This window comes from Paramisgurnus dabryanus, chromosome 21 (genome assembly GCF_030506205.2).
Source record: "Paramisgurnus dabryanus chromosome 21, PD_genome_1.1, whole genome shotgun sequence".
Taxonomy (NCBI): domain Eukaryota; kingdom Metazoa; phylum Chordata; class Actinopteri; order Cypriniformes; family Cobitidae; genus Paramisgurnus; species Paramisgurnus dabryanus.
The window spans coordinates 24,298,635-24,318,378 of NC_133357.1; the positions used below are offsets into that span (position 1 = coordinate 24,298,635).

The following is a 19,744-nucleotide window of genomic DNA, read 5'->3' on the forward strand; positions in this document are numbered from 1 at the left end:
CTGTTTTTGAGTCTTGTTGTGTGAACATAGTGTACAATAGTTTGAATTGTTTGCCAGATGACGGGGGATGAACATGTGGGTGTGAAGGCTCTCTGTGGTCTTCCAGATACAGCATGCCCTCTATGGCTAAAGTGGACTGTTGAAATAAAGTGTTATCACATCCTATAATATAAACCAATATTTCTCATTTTTAGGGAATTACCCTTTCAGAGTTGATGGAAGCAAAGAAAACCTTCAGCCCAAAGCTGGACATTCAGTCAGGTGAGGTGTGCAGATCTACTGAGGGCTTGTGTCTTCAGAAAAGAGTTCATGAGGAGGACCAACTGTCTGAAGAACACACAAGCCACGAGTCCACCAATGAACACCTGGATGAGGTAACACACATAGAGCTGACATCTGTAACCCTCTATAAAACAAAGGTAGCGTCCGTAAACCCAAGGCAGCTGACCTGTTGCCTTAATGACTTCGGCGGCATGAAGGCAGCTCTGGGAAACGCATTTGCCTTCATAGGCAGCATAATGAAATTCAATTTGAAATATAAACAGAGAGTGCCTTTGGGATAACTTATCCCATATTTAAAAAATTACTAAAATTACTAAACTAAATTTGTAATGCACATGCATCATTTTATTTTTTCGAACCACGCTCGACCAATCACATTTCCCGTGCACACACAGAATTGTGGAACACGACGAGTCGATGACAAAGGTATCTCAGGAGGCAGGAAGTAAAGCAAACATTGGATTTGGAAGTGCCATTATGCCTTCCTGCCTTGGAATGCTGCCTCCGAAGGCAGTATGTTAGAGATTTCGGATGCAGCCAAGCTGTGAACTAAATTCGCCCTTCTTAATGGCGTAGTTTAACCCCAAAAGTTATAATTTACTCACCCTCATGTTGTTACAAACCTGTATAAATGTCTTTGTTCTGATAAACACAAATGAAGATATTTTGAGGAATGTCGTAACCAAACCGATCAGAGGCCTCATTGACTACCATAGTAGGATGAAAGAATACTATGGAAGTCAATCTGATGTGACTGAAACATGAGAGTAAATTATGACAACATTTTCATCTTTGGATGAACTATTCCTTTATCTATTTTGCTATTACTTTAAACAAATCAATGTCATTTTAGTGGATGTTGTTGGATGTTGGATATAGTCAGGATCTTGGATTTAGTTAGTTCTTCTTTCAGCTTCTCACAAGCATCATTTCGGAGAAAACACAGATGTAGTTCATTACCTTAAATATGTAACCATTTGACAACTTAATATATATAATAATATATATATCAGAACTGAGATTTTGGTGAAGGGTTTCGTTTAAAATTCATCCTTGTGTCCACTTTGTTTATTTTATTATTTGAATCAAATTTGACGTAACTGTAGGCTATTAAGTGATTTATTCATTCTTCAAGCAAGGAAACTGGAAAAGAAGATCAGCAAATAAATCTGAGAGATCTTCATTTTGCATCTCATCAATCAGAGGAGCCTGCGGTTTCACTCCCAGCCTGAACAATCACAAGACTTTAAAAGGTGCTCATTTACTTAAAGCAGTTATTGACCATTGGGAAAGTCTGTGCTTATATCTCCTGCACACTAACATGTCCTTTATGCTGTCTGATCTGTTGTGTTCAGAGTCTGAAAGCACAGATGAAAATGAGAACATTGTTTATGGCTCATCTGATGCGCAGCGACTGACAGATGACAGTGATTTCAGTGCAGACGTGACCTGCTTTCTTACTGAGGTTTGTTTGTATGTTTTCTCGCTGTTGTTTATCTCCCTCATAGATGGTTGATGTTAATCATGTGGCATTGCTTTGAGAGCATCTATTTATCTTAACACTATTTCGTGTTTCTATAAATAAAGTCATTTTGCTTTCAGAGCACTAGATGGAGCCGCTGCACAGTCTAGGGATTTTTAACGGAAACTTTCCCTAAGAGATACAAAAGCTGGCGGTACTGTTTCTAAACGTACATCTTTGTACCTAAAAAGTACATATTAGTTCCAGATGTGTACATATACATAGATATATGGCAGACGCTTTTATCCAAAGCAACTTACAGTATAAAGTACACTTTTTTATGTGTGTTCGTTCCCTGGGTTCAAACCCAATGACCTTTTGCACTGCTACAGTAATGCTCTACCTGAGCTATACAGGAACATTACAGACATATCTGTACATAAATGTCACATGTTGGACCTTTTTTAAAAGGGTACCAGTGACAGCTTTTGTACCATTATTTCTGAGTGTAAAGCACCGGACAACCTTTTCTTAGGAAACCTCTTTTTACTTTCTGCTAAATGTCAAGAATTTTTACAGATATTTTTTTTGAGACATATATTATGTCATTGCTCAAACAGGAATGCATGCTAATGTATATAAGAAGAGGCTTTGAAAAATGTTTTTCAAATTTAACTTATTTTTCATTTAAAATGTCATCTTATGCACACAGTGCTTGATGTTCAAGATGCTAAAAAATAGCTTGAGAGTATAGCTTGTCTGATGCATGTGTTACTGTGTAAAAAAACAAATCATTTAGACATTGTTTTCATTTGGGAAATGATTTGATTGTGGATGCTTGTGAAGCATTAACCATACACCCTTCATTCAATTAAAGGGATAGTTTACCCAAAAATTTATTTTTTGCTATCATACTCACCCTCATGTTGTTACAAAACTGTATTAATTTATTTGCTCTGCTAAACACAAATTAAGAAATGGTGATCAAAAATGTTTTTAGTATTTGGGTGATTCTCACGAAACCATTGAAACACCACTGCACTAATGATTTTAGCTATAAAATGTGTAATATAGTAATATTAAAAAGCATCAGAATTAACACAATACTGTGTTCTACCTTGCACAATGTGTGATTTCAACATAAGAATTTATAATTTGTCAATTTTATCTCATTTTCTGCTGAAATTCTCATTACCGCAATGTGTCCGGCTGTGTTTGAACATGCGTTATGTTGTAATTTAATCAAATTAACACAAAAATATTTAGAAAAAAAATAAATGGATGTTTTGCAGACTACTTTAGATGACAGAAAAAATATTTACTGAATATTCATGTATAATAATAATGAAGAAAAATTAGGAAAATGATGTGTCCAGTCCATGCCTGATGTTCTCATCCTCCGCAGCACTTTTTGAGAACAGTTTAAGCACACATACAGAATTTTAATAAAGTTTGATTTTGAGTGACCAAGCACATGGACCAGTTACTTCAAGATGGCTACCACGTAAGATCATTTTTTTACAGTTAATTTGAAATATTGTCTTGTCAGAATGCTTACACGACATTTTGATTATCATTACCGCAACAGATGCTTATTAAATGTTAATTTAATTAATAGAAGCATAATACTTTGATTTTAAATGCATGTGCAGAATCTCCAAATGATGTTCTTTCAGGTTTGTCATGTCATTTTGAAAATATGTCAGTGTTGATGTTTTCTGACTGTTGCGGTAATGAGATTTTTTAGGACTAATTTTTTAAATTATGTTACAAAAAGTGTTAAATGATAAGTAAAAGTGTTTAAATTAATGTTCCCATTTACTCCAGACTTTGTTTTTCAATGTCTGGTGGGAAAAAAAGTACATTTAAGCAATTTTTACATTTTCATGCTTGACATTTTTAAAACCAAGTTTTCGTGAGAATCACCCATTTATCCTCCTAAGTAACGGTGCTTCTGTTTATGGCTTGATTACAAATATCTTCTCAAAGAAATTTATACAGGTTTGTAACAACATAAGTGTGAGTAAATGATAAGAGATATAAAGCGTTTAAATATATATTTGTCTTTAGTGGAAGGCACAGGCCAATCAATGTTCATTCATTCAATGCATTCGGTCCGAATGCAATGATAGGCTGTCCCACCTGCCTGTCATGCATTTCACTAGTGGAAGGATTGGAAAAAAAACGGAAGTAGAGTTATACAAAACTAAAATAACAACTTTTATGTTTTTTTTTATTTTAATTTTATGCAGATGTGACATTTTGGAGATGTGATGTTTTGCAGTGCGTGTTGTTGGTTTAGTCAAGCTCAGTTTGTGACCTTGGATCGTGAAGTAGAACATGTCGATGTCTGTCAGACTAGATAGGTTGTGAAGTCTTGTACTTTTCTTTATTGTCATCACGGCGCATTGATAGGCTACAGATTTGCTTTACCTTTCAGATCACAAACCATTTTAGACCCTGTATTTTTCACCGTCAGATCACCCAAAGCAGTGATCTCTTCTTCATCACATGTAAACAGGATCAGACAGAGGTGAGCTTGAAGAAGCTATCCTGTTACCCTTACCGTACCCCCGAATGCTCCATGCTTTAGTGCGCACGTGAAGTATCTGAACATTCCATACCATTTAGGGCAAAACTGCCTGTATGCGGCTTCTGTTCTCACTTATTTTTGATTTCTCTCAGTCTTGAGCACTACATACATACTAAATCCCGTAAAACGAAGGGGAGAGAGATAAAACGTCAAATGAAAGACTGCAGGAGAGACGTATTGGGTGATAAAAAGCGTTGTGGGAGAGACAGACCAAGGGCAAAACCTATATGAGGCATTGAACTTATCCCTGGAAAGGTACAGCGAATCCCTCTTCCATTTCGTCAGCTGTCTGTGATTCAGTGCACCGAATCACTCTGAGATTTGTAACAGGAGAAAGATTCATCGCAGCTGCTGTCTATATCGGTCTTTGATAATTAACTCTGATATTCACCATGATGGGTCCGCTCATGTCTGCATGCTTCAAACCACCACCTGAGAATACACAGACATCTAGTCATATTACTGTAACATGAAGGGATGACAGTTTGTCTGTGGGCTGACATTTAAATATTCATGCTTGTTTTGTGTGTGCATATACTACAGTATATAGAAAATGTGTTGATGCAATTTTAAAGACAGTATATTTATATCCAGTGCCAGTTGTTGGAAAGATGTAAAAAATGTGATAAAGTGATAAAGACAGTGATACATTTCATTTGATTATTTTTTAAAGGAATATTCCACTTTTATAAAAAAAAATCATATCTGATAATTTTCTCACCCTCATATTATTCAAGATGTTTGTCTTTGTTCAGTCGAAAAGAAATTCAGTTTTTTGAGGAAAACATCCAGGATTTTTCCCCATATAGTGGACTTTAGTGGACCTCAATGGTTTGCCGTTTCAATGCAGCTTCAAAGGGCTATAAAGGATCCCAATCCTCTTATCTACCAAAACAATTGCCATTTTCACCAAAAAAGAAAAAAATGACTTTTTAACCACAACTCCTTTTTTTGCGCAAGCCGGGTGTGAGACAGGCCATCGTGACCTTACGTATTACGTAATCACGTCGAAAGGTCACGCATGACGTATGCAAAACTACCGCTCCAGTGTTACAAGTGTAGAGAAAGAGGACCGTTCCAACATTGTTGTATGAGGAATGATGCTAATGAATGTCTTTGTGTCAGTTTATTATCTGAAAGTGTGCGTTTCACCTACAGTATGTACCTTAATGTGATTACGTAATACGTAAGGTCGCGCTGGCGCATCACATGGCTAGTGCAAGAAAAAGTTGAAAAAGTTGTGGTTTATGAGTAAATTTGTTAATTTTTTGCCGAAAAATTACAATCGTTTCGCTAGATAAGAACCTTATGTCTCGGTTGTGATTGTTTAGAGCTCTTTAAAGGGGTCATATTATGAGATTTTTTTAAAGATTTAAAATCTTAAAAAAGTGCGTAAGTGAAGTTTTAGCTCAAAATACCCCACAGATAATTTATAACAGCATGTTAAAATTGCCACTTTGTAGGCCTGAGCAAAAGTGTGCCGCTTTTGGGTGTGTCCTTTAAAATGCAAATGAGCAGATGAAGTGCAAACACTGATCATAATGATGGTGGTTTGTTGCAATTGAAACTCAATTGTGCTGTTTTAAACTGCTTTGAATCTGTGAACTGTTGAGGTTCAATAAAGTCCACTATTTAGAGAAAAATCCTGGAATGTTTTCCTCAAAAAAATTAATTTCTTTCTTTTTTATGAAAGTGGAGTAATCGTTTAACTTATGTCAACAAATTCAAACATATTGTAAAGTATTAGCAATTATCAACACTGTCATGTTGACTGTAAAAAAACTTTGCTGCCGTAAATTTTTTGTTAAATCAACTCAGATTTACAAGTCATGTCAACAGAAATTAGTTGTCACAACTTATAAAATATAGTTGAGAAAAGTCAACTTAAATTTATAAGTTATAACAACTCACCTGTAGTTGTAACAACTCATCTCTAGTCAAGATAAATAATAGTAAGTTGAAATGACTTGTAAATCCGAGTTGATTTAACAAAATTTTTTTTTTACAGTGTACAGTAAAAGAGCTTTGGTTGTGTCTGACAACTGACTGAAGTAAAGAGGACAGGAAATGTGTGTGAACAAAATTATAGTAAGCTTGAGAGAATCGCTGTCATGTGTCCAGGAGGAAATCATAACTTGGTTGATGTAACGCTTCATTGGTACTTAAAATATGAATGTTCCATCTGGAAAGTCATAATAATGAGAAAGAGGTCAAATCTGCTTATCCCTCGTCGCAGATGCAGCTATTGCAATTTTGGCTTCCAGACTGAAATCCAACAACTTTCCAAAGTCTCCCATACTTCATCCAGAATACATGTATTCAAGTACTACAAAATATGTAAACACTACAAATATGTAAACAAAATTGCATTAGATAACAAAATATCAAACCAAGTGATTTATAGTTTATGGAAAGATTCAACAAACACTTTCTAAGCTAAACTTTTCACAATACCATTTCACTTTATTACTGTAATGTTTGAAGAATAACTTTTCCAGATGTCAAAACTTACTCAGCTAAACAAAAAACAGGTCTTGCCTGCAAAAAAAAAAACATTGAACATTTTTGAACATTATAAACAACTGTACTTAAAAAAAAAAGGTATGAGAAGGTGCAAACGTTTTTACTTGGGTGGTGCCTTTTCAAAAAGTACACTTGTACCTGCATATTGGTACGAAATATCTGTACAAAAATTGTACATCTTGGGACATTTTTAAAGGTAACATCTCAGTGACAACTTTTGTACCTTATTTTCTGAGAATGTATTTGTGGTTTCAACTTAACTCATTCCCCGCAAGCCATTTTTTGAAAAGTTGCCCGCCAGCATTTTTTGTAATTTTCAAAAAATGCCTTATGAACATTTTCTTTTAAAAATATATATACATACAAATATATCAAATGAAAGAACAGACCCTCTGCTTTCAAATTATTATTTAAAAAAATTATTATAATAATTTGTGTGTTTAATAATGTAATAATAAACTAATTATTTTGAATTAACACAAAATTAATTAACAGGTAACTTACTTTTTTAAATTGAACCAACCAATAATTTTTACAGTGTACACATAACTAAAGTTGAACTCGGTCTTATAAAATCTTAACTCTGTTAAATTAAAATGTTCATTTCAGCTCTAATTTTGCATGATCCACACTATTAGCTGTTAAAGCAACACTAAAAAATTTTTGCTCTTTGCTACCCCCTAAAGGTTGGAAGCGGAATTGTCCATTACCACTCTCGTAAATAATTTTGCCTATACGGCAGCAAAGCTGGCTCTGATTGGATTGTAACTTGCCGTAAAGCAAGTTTTTGTAGTTTTCACTCGAACTACAGGAATGCGACCCGACGGTTGGAAACTTCTTTAGTGCAGTTTTGGCCGATAGAGGCCTGCAAAGCGAATGTGAAAGTGCCGTTCACCCTGTTTCGAGTGGATGAACGACTGAAACTTTTTTGGAAACGTTTGAAAACTTTTTTATTTTAAGGTAAAAAAACTCTTTGGTGTTGCTTTAATACGTTTATGTCTTATTTTATAGTATTTTATATATGTAAAAGACACAATATTTTAATCTCTGAGGCTGGAAGAGTATAGTTTAGATATGTATTCAGGGATCTTGGAAACAAACAGTTAAAAAGCTGCAAATCAGGGATACATTTATCATCCATAACTTTGCCTCCCCTCATAAAGGACTAAATGATCCAACAGACCGGTTCAAGTGCAAAGACCCAATACCAGTGTTTGTTTGTTAGTTGGACTGTGGGAAGTTAGTGTATATTTGTGTGTTTTATAAACAAGCGTTTATGTTCTTTTCTTTTTGTATTCTTATAAGATTTTGGTGTTAAATGGCGTCGGTCTGTGTATGTGTGTGTGTTTAGTGAATCTGGCCTCTTTTTGACCTCAGGAAAAACAGCACAGAGCAATCTCTTGGAAGTTTACTTTCTGCTGGAAAAATTTCCATCTTGTATGTCTCTCTCTTCATATTTTCCACAAAACCCAGAGATCTCCAACGGTGTGTTATTACATAATTGTTTTAGTTTTACCTACATTACAAATGATGTCTTTAGTTTTTGACTCACATATCTGTGCACTTCTAATCAGCCAGTACATTCGTCAAAATTCAAACCGTGGGTTTTGTTTTTACAGATATTTGATGTTTTAAGTGTGATAATACAGTATATTATTATTATTATTTAGGCTGATGGGATTCAAGTCTTGGTATTTGAACCTTTGACTATATTGTACCTGGGTTTCTTAAAGTGATTGTTCACCCGAAAAATATGTAATTATTTACTCACCCTCATGTCATTTGAACCCCGAATGTCTGTCTTTGTTCTTCAGAACCCAAATGCAGATTTTTTTTTTTTAAGTCGTGGTTCTCTTTCTGAACTGTTGTTTAGTCAGTTTTATGTTTACTAAATAACATGTAACAAATGAAACAACAGCGACAACAAGAAAGTAGCAAAGTAAATGTTTTCAGGACAATAAAAATATTTGACACAAATCGACTGGAGTTCAACAACATGAGGGTGAGAAAATTTTTGTGTGAACTTTTACTGTAAGCAACCAAGCAGAGTTTAGTCTTTGTTTTATTTAAATGTGCAAATAGGCTATACTGTTGGTGTCATGTATCTTTGATGTCATACGCTGATCGGTCTGCACAGTCGCACACAGCGTGTACCACAATGACAGCATGAAATCATTGAATCAAACTGAGCCAAAAACGGAATAAAATAGGAAAAAATCTCATTTGGCCGCTGGATATTAAGGTACTTCCCAAAAATTCCTCAAATAATTTAATATCACTAACCTGATAAACTTGATCAAATCCAGGTTTTAGCTCAAAAGCACCTACAGTAGTTTCTTGTTTCCAGGCAGACAGAATAAAACCCTGTGTGTGTCCATCTTACTGCTGTAAACAACCAATCAAATTAAAGCTTGTCAAGAAATTGAGAAAGTGATTAAAGTGCTTTTCAGTTTTTGTTCAATGTGCATCAGATGGCTGGGAAACAAACTGTGTGCTGTCATGTTCTGTCTGAGTCTGATATTAATAGGAATCCAGACAGAAATAAATCACGGACTAGTGATTCAATTCAGCAAAGCTTTATAAATGATAAGTTGCTTTTATTTCTCACTGAATTTGTCTCAGTGTTTGGATAGAGATATCAACTTGCGTTTTCATCCAAGAGTACAAACACTGAACTTGATTCGCGGATGTGAGTCATAAGATGAAGAGGTCACAACTCTGCTTAACCTAAGACACAGATGCAGCTATTGAAACTTTGGCTCCCAGAATAAAAAATCTACTTTGTTAAACAAGTCTCCCAAGACTCATTTCCACCAGCCTACATCCCGGCCAGTGGAAAAGAAAGGCCACTTGATGAGGTGCATTCTGTGGCTCAGGTTCATCCCTGCATATGGCTTTGGGTTTCCATCCATTAGCCAGAAACAGAAATAAAGAAATCATAGGATTCACATTGTGTATGTGTTACCAAAAATCAGTCTTCATTTCCTTACCTTCGTGTCCTGAAGTTTTCCAATTCTAATTTAGAAGTTGATGAACAGAAAAGAAAATGTTAGTATTGTTTTCCATACAATAAAAATTTGGTTTACAAGACAACATTTTCCACTGAAACGCTGTATGGTTGTCCATTTACATAACGGTGGCAATTTGAGGTCCGAAAATGCTAACTTTTGAAAAAGATTTTCAAAGTCCACGTTTTGGAAAACAACGCCTTCTTGTCTCGGTGTAAACTATGTAAATTCAAATCTGCGATAAGGGTGACATTATGCGCATGTTATAATTTAGTCTATATCCATAAGAATAACCAAAACAACAATGGCGGCATACAGGGCTGTTTTTAAGATGCTGAGTTTATTATCGCTTCCCTAACAACTTTTACCAAATTTTGTCGATTATAGTTCAGGGTCACTTGTAGTAAAACAACAACCTCATCATCTGTTTAAACAAAACTGCTTGATGCTTTTGCCATCTTGATTGTTTGTATTTATCGCTCTGAAGAGGAAAGCCAGCATGAAATGTGTATAAATAGCACGCAGAAACGTCGTGCAATACATATGCCAAATTGCAATTTTACATGCATATGATACACCAGCCTTTCCCATTCACTTAATATGGCGCATCTTTTTGTGTTGTTTTATGTATTTGGTTTCTGTTTTTCTGACCATAGTCGCTTAGGTTTGGGGTTAGAACAACTTTTGTTACATAAAATGACATCACCAAACCCCAGTTCTAATCCACTCCAAGCGACCATGGTTTAAAAATAGACAAAAACATTGAGAAACCTGTGCATTAAATGACATCCTAAAGCAAATCCCAAATCTAACCCTAAACCCAAGCGACAATGGTTTAAAAAACAGTAAAAACATGAGAAACCAATACATAAAATGACACGAAAATGGGAAGGACTGGCGTATTATATGCACACAAAATTGATATTCGGCGTATTGCGTGCTAATTATTCACATTTCATGAGAATAGGTTGGGAATGCGTATGTTTCTTTACAAGATATCACAGATCCCTGTAAACGTACACAATGCTATGAGAAACAAACCTAAATTTAAGGTGTAAATTGCTCAAAATCTTTTTCTATATACAAATCATATTGACTTTAAAATATTTCATCTTTATGTCTATTTTTTTGTAGTACTTGATAAGGGATTTATGTTGTGATGTAAAAAACTTTTTTTGAAAGCTCACTAATTTTTAGGTCTCTTCAGTTTGCTCAATGTCAGTAACTTGTCATAAATAAACCAGCACAAAGACTACACTTGAACAGAAACAGAGCAAGAGATGACATCATTTTAACACAGAGCCGGTCTGTCACATGACCTCTGACATTTACCCTCTTCAATCTGAAGACATTTCAATGCATTCCTGTGACATCTACAGTAGGCTACAGCTGGACTAGAAAATACAAGAATACAAGAGAGCAGTTGTTGATAGTATTCAGTCTATTATATTTACTGTATAATGGACCCTATACTGTATTGTATACTGTATCAGTAACTATGTTAATATATCAAGGTGGCAAAACAGGACACACAATGTTAATCACAATTTGGTCTTTTCATAAAGCATGAGTTATAATGATGTGCTAATAATGCCCAGTGATACTCACACAAAGACAACACACCATGACACTATCACTGTAAAAGCAGCCTGAAGTTAAAACAATTTGGTTTTGCAAGTCAATTCAACATACTATTTTAAGTTTTGACATGTGAATAGTTGACAAAACTAATTTATGGTGCATTTAAAGTGTTTAATAAGGAAATTTAAACATGACTATTGAATTTAAAGATGATCAAATTAAATATGAGAACGTCATACTACTGTCATTAAAGGGACACTCCACTTTTTTGAAAATATTCTCATTTTCCAGCTCCCCTAGAGTTAAATATTAGATTTTTACAGTTTTGGAATCCATTCAGCTGATCTCCGGGTCTGGCGGTACCACTTTTAGCATAGCTTAGCATAATCCATTGAATCTGATTAGACCATTAGCATCGCGCTAAAAAATAACTAAAGAGTTTTGATATTTTTCATATTTAAAACTTGACTCGTCTGTAGTTACATCGTGTACTAAGACCGACATAAATTTAAAGTTGCGATTTCCTAGGCAGATATGGCTAGAACTATACTCTCATTCTGGTGTAATAATCAAGGACATTGCTGCCGTAACATGGCTGCAGCAGGCCAATGATATTATGCAGTCCCTTTTTCAGGGCACTGAGTAATATCCTTGCGCCTGATGCAGCCATGTTGCAGCAAAAACCTCGATTTTTAGGCCAGAAACTCTTTGGTTATTTTTTAGCGTGTGTTAGGAATCACACAACACAGGAATCCCAGCGCAGAGGTCTTTAATCAAAATGTATAATAGAGAACACTCAATGTCATCAGATGAAAATGTGTATAAGAGAAACACTTGGTGAATATGTATAATAGAAAACTCTCAGTGTCCGTGTGTGTGATGAATGGATGGAGAGAGAAACACTAGCGAGGCGGACCACAGCGATCTCCTCTGGATAGTCTCAAAGTGGGAAACACAGCCGGGCTGTAGGACATCCACAGAACTGTAAACACAGAGATGTAATCCTGGCGGGCAAACAGAGAGATTCCTGGCGGGCAGAGAGAGAGAGAGGCGGTCAGAGTTTTCAGCAGAGTCTGTGCTGGACAGCGCACAGCGGCAGTCCGAGTCTTACGCAGAATTACGCGCCCGAGAGCGCACTGCGGCTGGACAGCGCTAGATGTAGACAGGCGCTCGGAGAATCCACAGACAGAGTGTACACAGAGGCTTGACGGTAGACACAACACTCAGGAGAGACCAACAGCGGGGCGAGGATCTACAGGGCAAAGGCAGCAGAGAGCACGGTGAATAATCCAAGACTAGAAGCTAGACAAGACAAGAGCTAGACAAGACAAGAACTAGACAGAGCTAGCGGGCACGAACACACTAAGACGAACTTGCAAGGAACAGAGGAAACGAGGGGAATTTAAATCAGACCGGATGGGCAAATAATAAGGATCAGGTGTGGGACGCCGGTGAGAAGAGTCGGAGATAATGAGGTCACCAGGTGGAAGGCGCGCACGTGTGGAGCTGTCAAAACACAAACACAACACAACACATGGTGAAACAAAGACAAAGCGGCCAATAAGACCGAAATCATGACAGCGTGATGCTAATGGTCTAATCAGATTGGATTGTGCTAAACCAGCGGTTCCCAAACTTTTTTCCTGCGCACCCCCTTCTATGTCCCAAACCAGGTTGGCGCACCCCCAATCCCCACTTAAAAAAAAAAACAATAAAAAAAAAAACACACACACATAAAGGGCCCTATTTTAACGATCTAAGCGCATTGTCTAAAGCGCACAGCGCAACGTCTAAATGGGCGTGTCCGAATCCACTTTTGCTAATTTAACGACGGGAAAAATGGTTTTTGCGCCGAGCGCATGGTCGAAAAGGGTAGGTCCTTGTAATGGGAGTATTTTGGGCGTAACGTGCAGTAAACCAATGAGAGTCACAGCTCTCATCCCCTTTAAAAGCCAGTTGCTCTGGCGCTATGTCTAATCCCTATTTAGATGACGGACTTTGTAAACTGAAAAACTAAGCGGAGGAAGAAGATCCCCAGTTTAAGATTAATGTTAAATAATTGTGTTGTTTTTCACTTGTATTGAAATTGTTGTTTTTTTATTAAAAACTTTTAAAACCGGTTTTCTTTTAGTCATGGAAGTAAAAACCAGGCTTGTAATTGCTTTAAATGTATGGCTATCCAATACCATCAAAAAATAATTTACAAGTATGTAAGATAAGGTTTGTACTCTAAAAATACTTTATTTGTAACAAACAGGAGATAAAGAATTTACAAACGGCTCTCCGCACATTTCAGCACTTTGGACAGCGGTTTTTTTAGCAAAGAGTTTTTTTAAGCATTACTTAAAAATGTTTCTCATCTCACCATATCCACAGGTACAGAGTAATCATATACAATAAATCTGTGAGCTAGCATTTAAAAAAAAAACAGACACATTTGTTTAAAGCAAAGCATTTATTTACTTACCAGGCTGCAGGTGAAGCAGCTCTTTGTGCCTTCTAACGTCTCATAATTGGTCCTCATTTATGTCCAAGAGACTCAATAATAATCTTTTACATTCAATCCTTTAATATTTCATATTTAAAAGCATTTTTGTGCTGCTGCGCATTCATGTACTTTGTGATAAGCAAACCCGCGTTGTCCTCCCGTGTATAGGCGCATTTTACTAATGCGCTCTTTAAATAACATAAAACACATTGCGCCATTGACTTTAGACTTTAGAGCAGGTTTTTGTTGGTCAATGGCGTAGTCTATTTTAGTTGCCTCAAAATAGCAACGCGCCAACAATGCGCCTGAACACACCTCGTTTTCAGACCAGAACGCCCATGGGCGCAAAAGGGGGCGCAAATGCATTTGCTATTTAAACAACGCGGCGCTAAACGTGAAAATTAGGGTGGAAACTAGCGAAAGACAATTGCGTCGCGCATTGCGCTGCATTGCGCCGGGTGTAAGATAGAGCCCAAAGACTCATGTTTAATCATGTGCAAATAACCAGGGGCCGGTTGCACCAGTAAAGAAGTTTGGTTGAAAGTCCTACGTCGGGCTTAGCTACGTACGACATTGTGAAAAATATTTACGCCTCTTGCACTATTTGAAACTACGACCATACACAGCTACGACCAGCTTAGATGATGCGCGCACCCCGTGTATGCATTTAACCGCTGTGATATTTAGACGCCATTCGAGTTTACTATGGTAAAAAACTTACAGTTACTGCCGTCCAGCTAATAGATGAAATACAGTATGAGAGCTTGCCTCATGTTTACCAGTGCGCTCTCTCTCAAGATGCGTGCGTCACGTGCAGACCCATCAAACACATTAACGAAAGCCTTTACTGTTCGCACAAAAGGTTTAATAAGTTTTAATACCTTTAATAAGTTCTCTACAGTGTCTTTGTAAGTATTTATGTATTGTATTATATAATTCATTGGCGGTCTCTCTACCATGCATGAAAGCACATTGCTCGTGTATCCTGTGCATTAGACGCACCCAGTGGCGTGTTTACCATTTTGGGGGCCCTATGCAAAGTCCAAGAACCAAGGCCCCCCATGCCCCAGCATTGCCCAAGGTTTTTCAATTGAATTGCACAACAATAATATTCAGTATATAGAATTAAGTGAGATATATATAAACCCGGTTTATTTTGTTTTACACTGCTTAAAATAACACTAAATTGTTACAGTTTGGTATGACAAAAATTCTTGGTTTAAAAAAATGTTTTGCGCCCCTCTCAGATATATCTTTTGCTTGCAAATGTATTATAGGATGTATTTAAAACAATGTAATTAATACTGCAACTTCAGTATCTGACATCTTACTAAAAAAACCAAATGAGGAAAAAGAGGAAGCATTAGATTATGATTCAGACTGATCTAACAAACTGAACTAACAGACACCAGCAAACAATATTGTACGTTGGTTATTGCTTGAATTTATGAATGGGAATCACATAAAACTCTCATGTTCATATTGCAAAAACAAACTTACTGTGAGGTACAACAAAGCATATAGACTAGAAATACACTAAAGATGAGATTTTAATGATGATAATGAGATACAGAATATGAATGATTTATGTATTTTAGACATGATTTAAACCCCTGCGTGGTGTCTTTATCATGTTTATACCTGTATGAGTGTGGAACAAAAGATGCGTGTCACCGATCAAACCAAACCACCAATCACAAGTGTGAAGCCCGAAGTCTTTCTAGTAAACTTGACCATCGAGTGAATGTTGTGCAGTTACGACGAGAGCACAGAGCGAGTTGAGCGAGCGCTCATTCCAGCACTTGTGTGGCTGCATTTGTGTGCGCTGTGCAGAGGTGCGCTGTCCCGTAGTCGAGTTCGCTCATGAAGTAGTCTGAGCCCTCGCGAGGATGCGCGCATATATTAATCTGCGTGCATACTTGCAGATCTCTCGCTCGCGCATGCTTTATCCGTGCCTAAGATTTGGGTCTGAATAAACGTAACATACTTTCGCACACCTTGTGGCCAGTAGGGGGCCCCCCAAGCCCGCGAGGCCCTACGCAATTGCGTGGTTTGCGTGGTGGGTAAACACGCCACTGGACGCACCCATGTCTCGTCACATTTCATTATTTCTCTTTTTGCCATAGAAAAAAGTATCTCTCTCTTGGTCCCTCTCCTCCTAACAACTTCATAAGACGTCCCACTTGACAGTTTACCTGATTTCAGCCAGTTAAGCAAATTTATAATATGGAATTAATGAAACGAGTTTATACGCATATAGCGGCTGCAGTGGAGAACAGAAGAAAAGACAGCAGCTGTTTTCTACGTTTCAATTATACATTTAAATTATAGTTTTTTATTTAAAATTAAAGCGATTACAAAGGAAATGTTTACTGTTCATTTTGTTCTATTCATTTATTGTATGGAAAAATCCCACTTAAAGAACCAGACCATTACATTTTTCCTTTCGCGCACCCCCTGGTGGCAGCTCGCGTACCCCTGGGGCTGCGCGTCCCACACTTTGGAAATCCTTGTGCTATGCCAAAAGTGGTACCACCAGACCCGAAAATCAGCTGAATGGATTCCAAAATGGTAAAAATCAAATGTTTAACTCTAGGGAAGCTGGAAAATGAGCATATATTTAAAAAAGGTGGCGTGTCCCTTTAAGTCACTTGTACAATTTACATAAAATGAATAATAAAAGCACTGAAAATGTTTGTTAAATAAAACAACATTTTTTTTTTCATTTGTGTGGAACTGATAACGTATTTGTAACAATTATTTACCATTACACTACCAATTCACAGTAGTAATGTCACCGTTATGCAGGGCCGTGCACAGACCTTTTGAGGGGCATGTGCTGAAACTGAAAAAGGGCACACCCTCCAAAAAAATATCACATAATAATCATCTTAAAAGCTTTATATTTATTCACTATTAATGATTGAAAAAATCACTATTAATGAATGAAAAATTACATTTTATGATAGCTTGGCATTATACAGTGCAAAGGATATCTGCCCTTGTGAATTGGCTTTAACAATTTACATGCTGGGTGTTTGTCTGTATTAGGCCTATTTGTAGTCATTTGTTTGTGAACTGCTCTTGTGTACTCGCTCTTATTTAATTGTAGAATATATAAATTTTATTTTTTTCCTCTGCTTAGATACATAAAGTTTAATAATAATATGTTTGAAAAAAAAGGTATTCTGTTTGGTTTTATAAGCTAATTTTTATTATTTGGTTAACATGTTTATGTGATTGATATGTGATTGAGAAGTGGGGGAAATTAAAAAAGATTAAAGATCAAAATAGGAGATTATACTACACTTTAGCCATACCATTAGCATATTCAACATGTATCTGCCTACCTGGCAAAAATTGTGCTGAGGACCAGGAACCTTGGTCTTTTGAAGGTGCAAATAACTGCATTACTAAAAAATATACTAAATACTAAATAGACTTAACTCTATGCAGTTGATTTCAGAATAAAAAGTTATGAACCAAATAATAATAACTCCCTTGACTAATTCAAGGCATAAGATACATGCATATACAATAAATTATATCCAGATTGCATACTGTAATGAGTGACAGGGCAATATAATGCACATACTTGTATCCTTTACACGTTTTTCGTCTCTATCCAGTTTTCCCAACTGGGCATCTGATGTCTAAGACCTTTCTAATCTGATATGTTTTTGGTGTTAATGTAGGCTAGACATTTACCCACGCGGGCGCGTCTTCTCGCGTGAGATGTGTTGACTTTAGTTTAACGATTGAGACGCGTCATGCAAAAAAAGCGGTAAAAACCCGACCGTGCATTCCGTATTGTTGTCACGGGTGCCCTTCACATGGGTGAACACTTGTTTAAAAACTGCTCGCGCTTTGTCAAAAACTCAATTTGGTCGCAGTTTGGAGCCCTTAGTACCCCCTGATTGCCTACTCGACCAATCCCGTCTATGGATAATTCGGCTCTGCTCAAATTTATAAAACATGCGCCGTTATATACATACTAGTGTTTCTTTCGTAATGAGACAGCATTGTACTCAAACAACAAGATATTTATTTACCGTTGCAAGACGTTCAGCTGCTCTGACTGGAACTTCAGCTCGCTGCACTCGGGGGCGGAGTTAAGAGGTTTGACAGACAGTTTGAGCAGATCCAAAAAGATTTAGTTTTTTAATACTTTTATTTGATAAATATATTTGTAAAACACACAGACAGACGTAAATGTTTAACAAAAGCATTAATTTATATATTAAAACAAATAATAAAACACCTCCAAAAAAGGGCACTTCGGAGTGTAAGGACAAAAAGGGCATGTGTTCTGCACAGGTTGAGCCCTATCTGTGCACGTGCCTGCCGTTATGATCTTCAATATTGCAAGAATGTTCCCGTTACGTAATATATTTGTAGTATTTTGCTAATTTTATGACATAATGTAACTGCAATGTCGCAGGCACTTTAGATTATTACCATTAAATTACCAGTTCACAAAGGGAGCATTGCAATTTCATGTATTTAAATTAGCTTGTTAAAAATGTTTTGAGTTGCAACATCGGTCCCTTAAGTCAAAATAGATTAAATGTCGTTCTAAATGTAGGGCCGGAAGGAGCCTAAACATTCAGGCCTGTCAGTCATCCTTATGGGCGTATATAAGGCAGCCTCCAGGGTCAATTCCATTGCAGGAGGGTTGAACTTGGGGCTTAAGCCCTGGCCCCAGGTTTGCCATCTAAGGCTTCAGTCACACCAAAAGCGCTTTAAACGCTTGCAAACGCAAGGCGCGACGCACTGCCTTTTTTAAAAAAAGAACAGTGCGACGCGGCTTTTCATATTGCTAAGCAACCACCGAGTCAGCTGTCTTGTCAATCAAATATTGAAGCGTGAGCGCTCTTTTGCTGTTAACTGTCATATCAGCAGAAACTTTAAAAAGAGGACGCTTGCTCTGACCTTGTTTGAGGGTGAGAGGTGCACAAACACGCAGGAGAGAGTGAGCGAGTGGAGTCCGGTTCTTCAAAGCAACTGTAAACTTCCCTCACCACAACGTAAGGCCCGCCTCTCCCCTCATTCGATTGGACAATGGAAAGACACGAATGACGTCGGGCGCTTCTCCGCTCTCAGCGCTCCTTCAAAAACGCGTGCGCGGCAGGCGGCAAAAAACCGCAAGGCGCTCGGCGCGCATAAACAGCACACAAACGCGCCCTGCCCATAGAATATCATTCAAAAAAGGCGCCTGCAACTGCCATAAACGCTATTGGTGTGACTGGCCCCTAAGGGTGCTCTTTTAATGCATTCCCTGCTGAAAAGACCAGCTAAAACCAGCCTAAGCTGGTCTCTCAGCCTGGTTTTAGATTATTAAGCCGGTCTTAGATGGTCGGGCTGGGAGACCCGCAGACCAGCAAAATCAGCTGATACACTATCTTGACCAGGATGGCAGCAGGTTAAAATTACAAACATCTAGGAATCTAAAGTAGTTGACATTGAGCCAGAAAAAACAAACAATAAGGAAATGAAAGTTTGAAGATGACACCGAAGATTAAGTAAGAGAGGAGAGAGAGAGAGAGAGAGAGAGAGAGAGAGCGAGAGAGAGAGAGCGAGAGAGAGAGAGAGAGAGAGAGAGAGCGTTTCATTATTTTCTCACGTGTCATGTTATTGTAAGCTGTCAGGATTGTGAGGGAGGGATTTCAGTCGAGTGTAACAAAGCGGCGACTTCTTCCGTTCTTAAGCTCTCACTGTACTGGAGGACAACACGAATGTTGTTTATGTTGTAAGAAAGGCAGATAGACGGAAATAGAGAGGGAGTGGAGACTCGAGGATTGCTTTCA

General features: G+C 37.3%; 1 protein-coding gene across 8 annotated transcripts in view; it reads left to right on the plus strand.

Moving 5' to 3' along the window:
- The window catches only part of ppp1r12b (protein phosphatase 1, regulatory subunit 12B), a 73,449-nt gene that overhangs the window by 13,446 nt on the left and 40,259 nt on the right, over positions 1 to 19,744 (plus strand). For all 8 annotated transcript variants that reach the window (XM_065286356.2, XM_065286358.2, XM_065286353.2 and 5 more), the window contains 3 exons: positions 195 to 374; positions 1,418 to 1,535; positions 1,638 to 1,747. In XM_065286356.2, the coding sequence (XP_065142428.1) occupies positions 195 to 374; positions 1,418 to 1,535; positions 1,638 to 1,747 (408 nt within the window). The remainder of the gene's footprint in view (positions 1 to 194; positions 375 to 1,417; positions 1,536 to 1,637; positions 1,748 to 19,744) is intronic.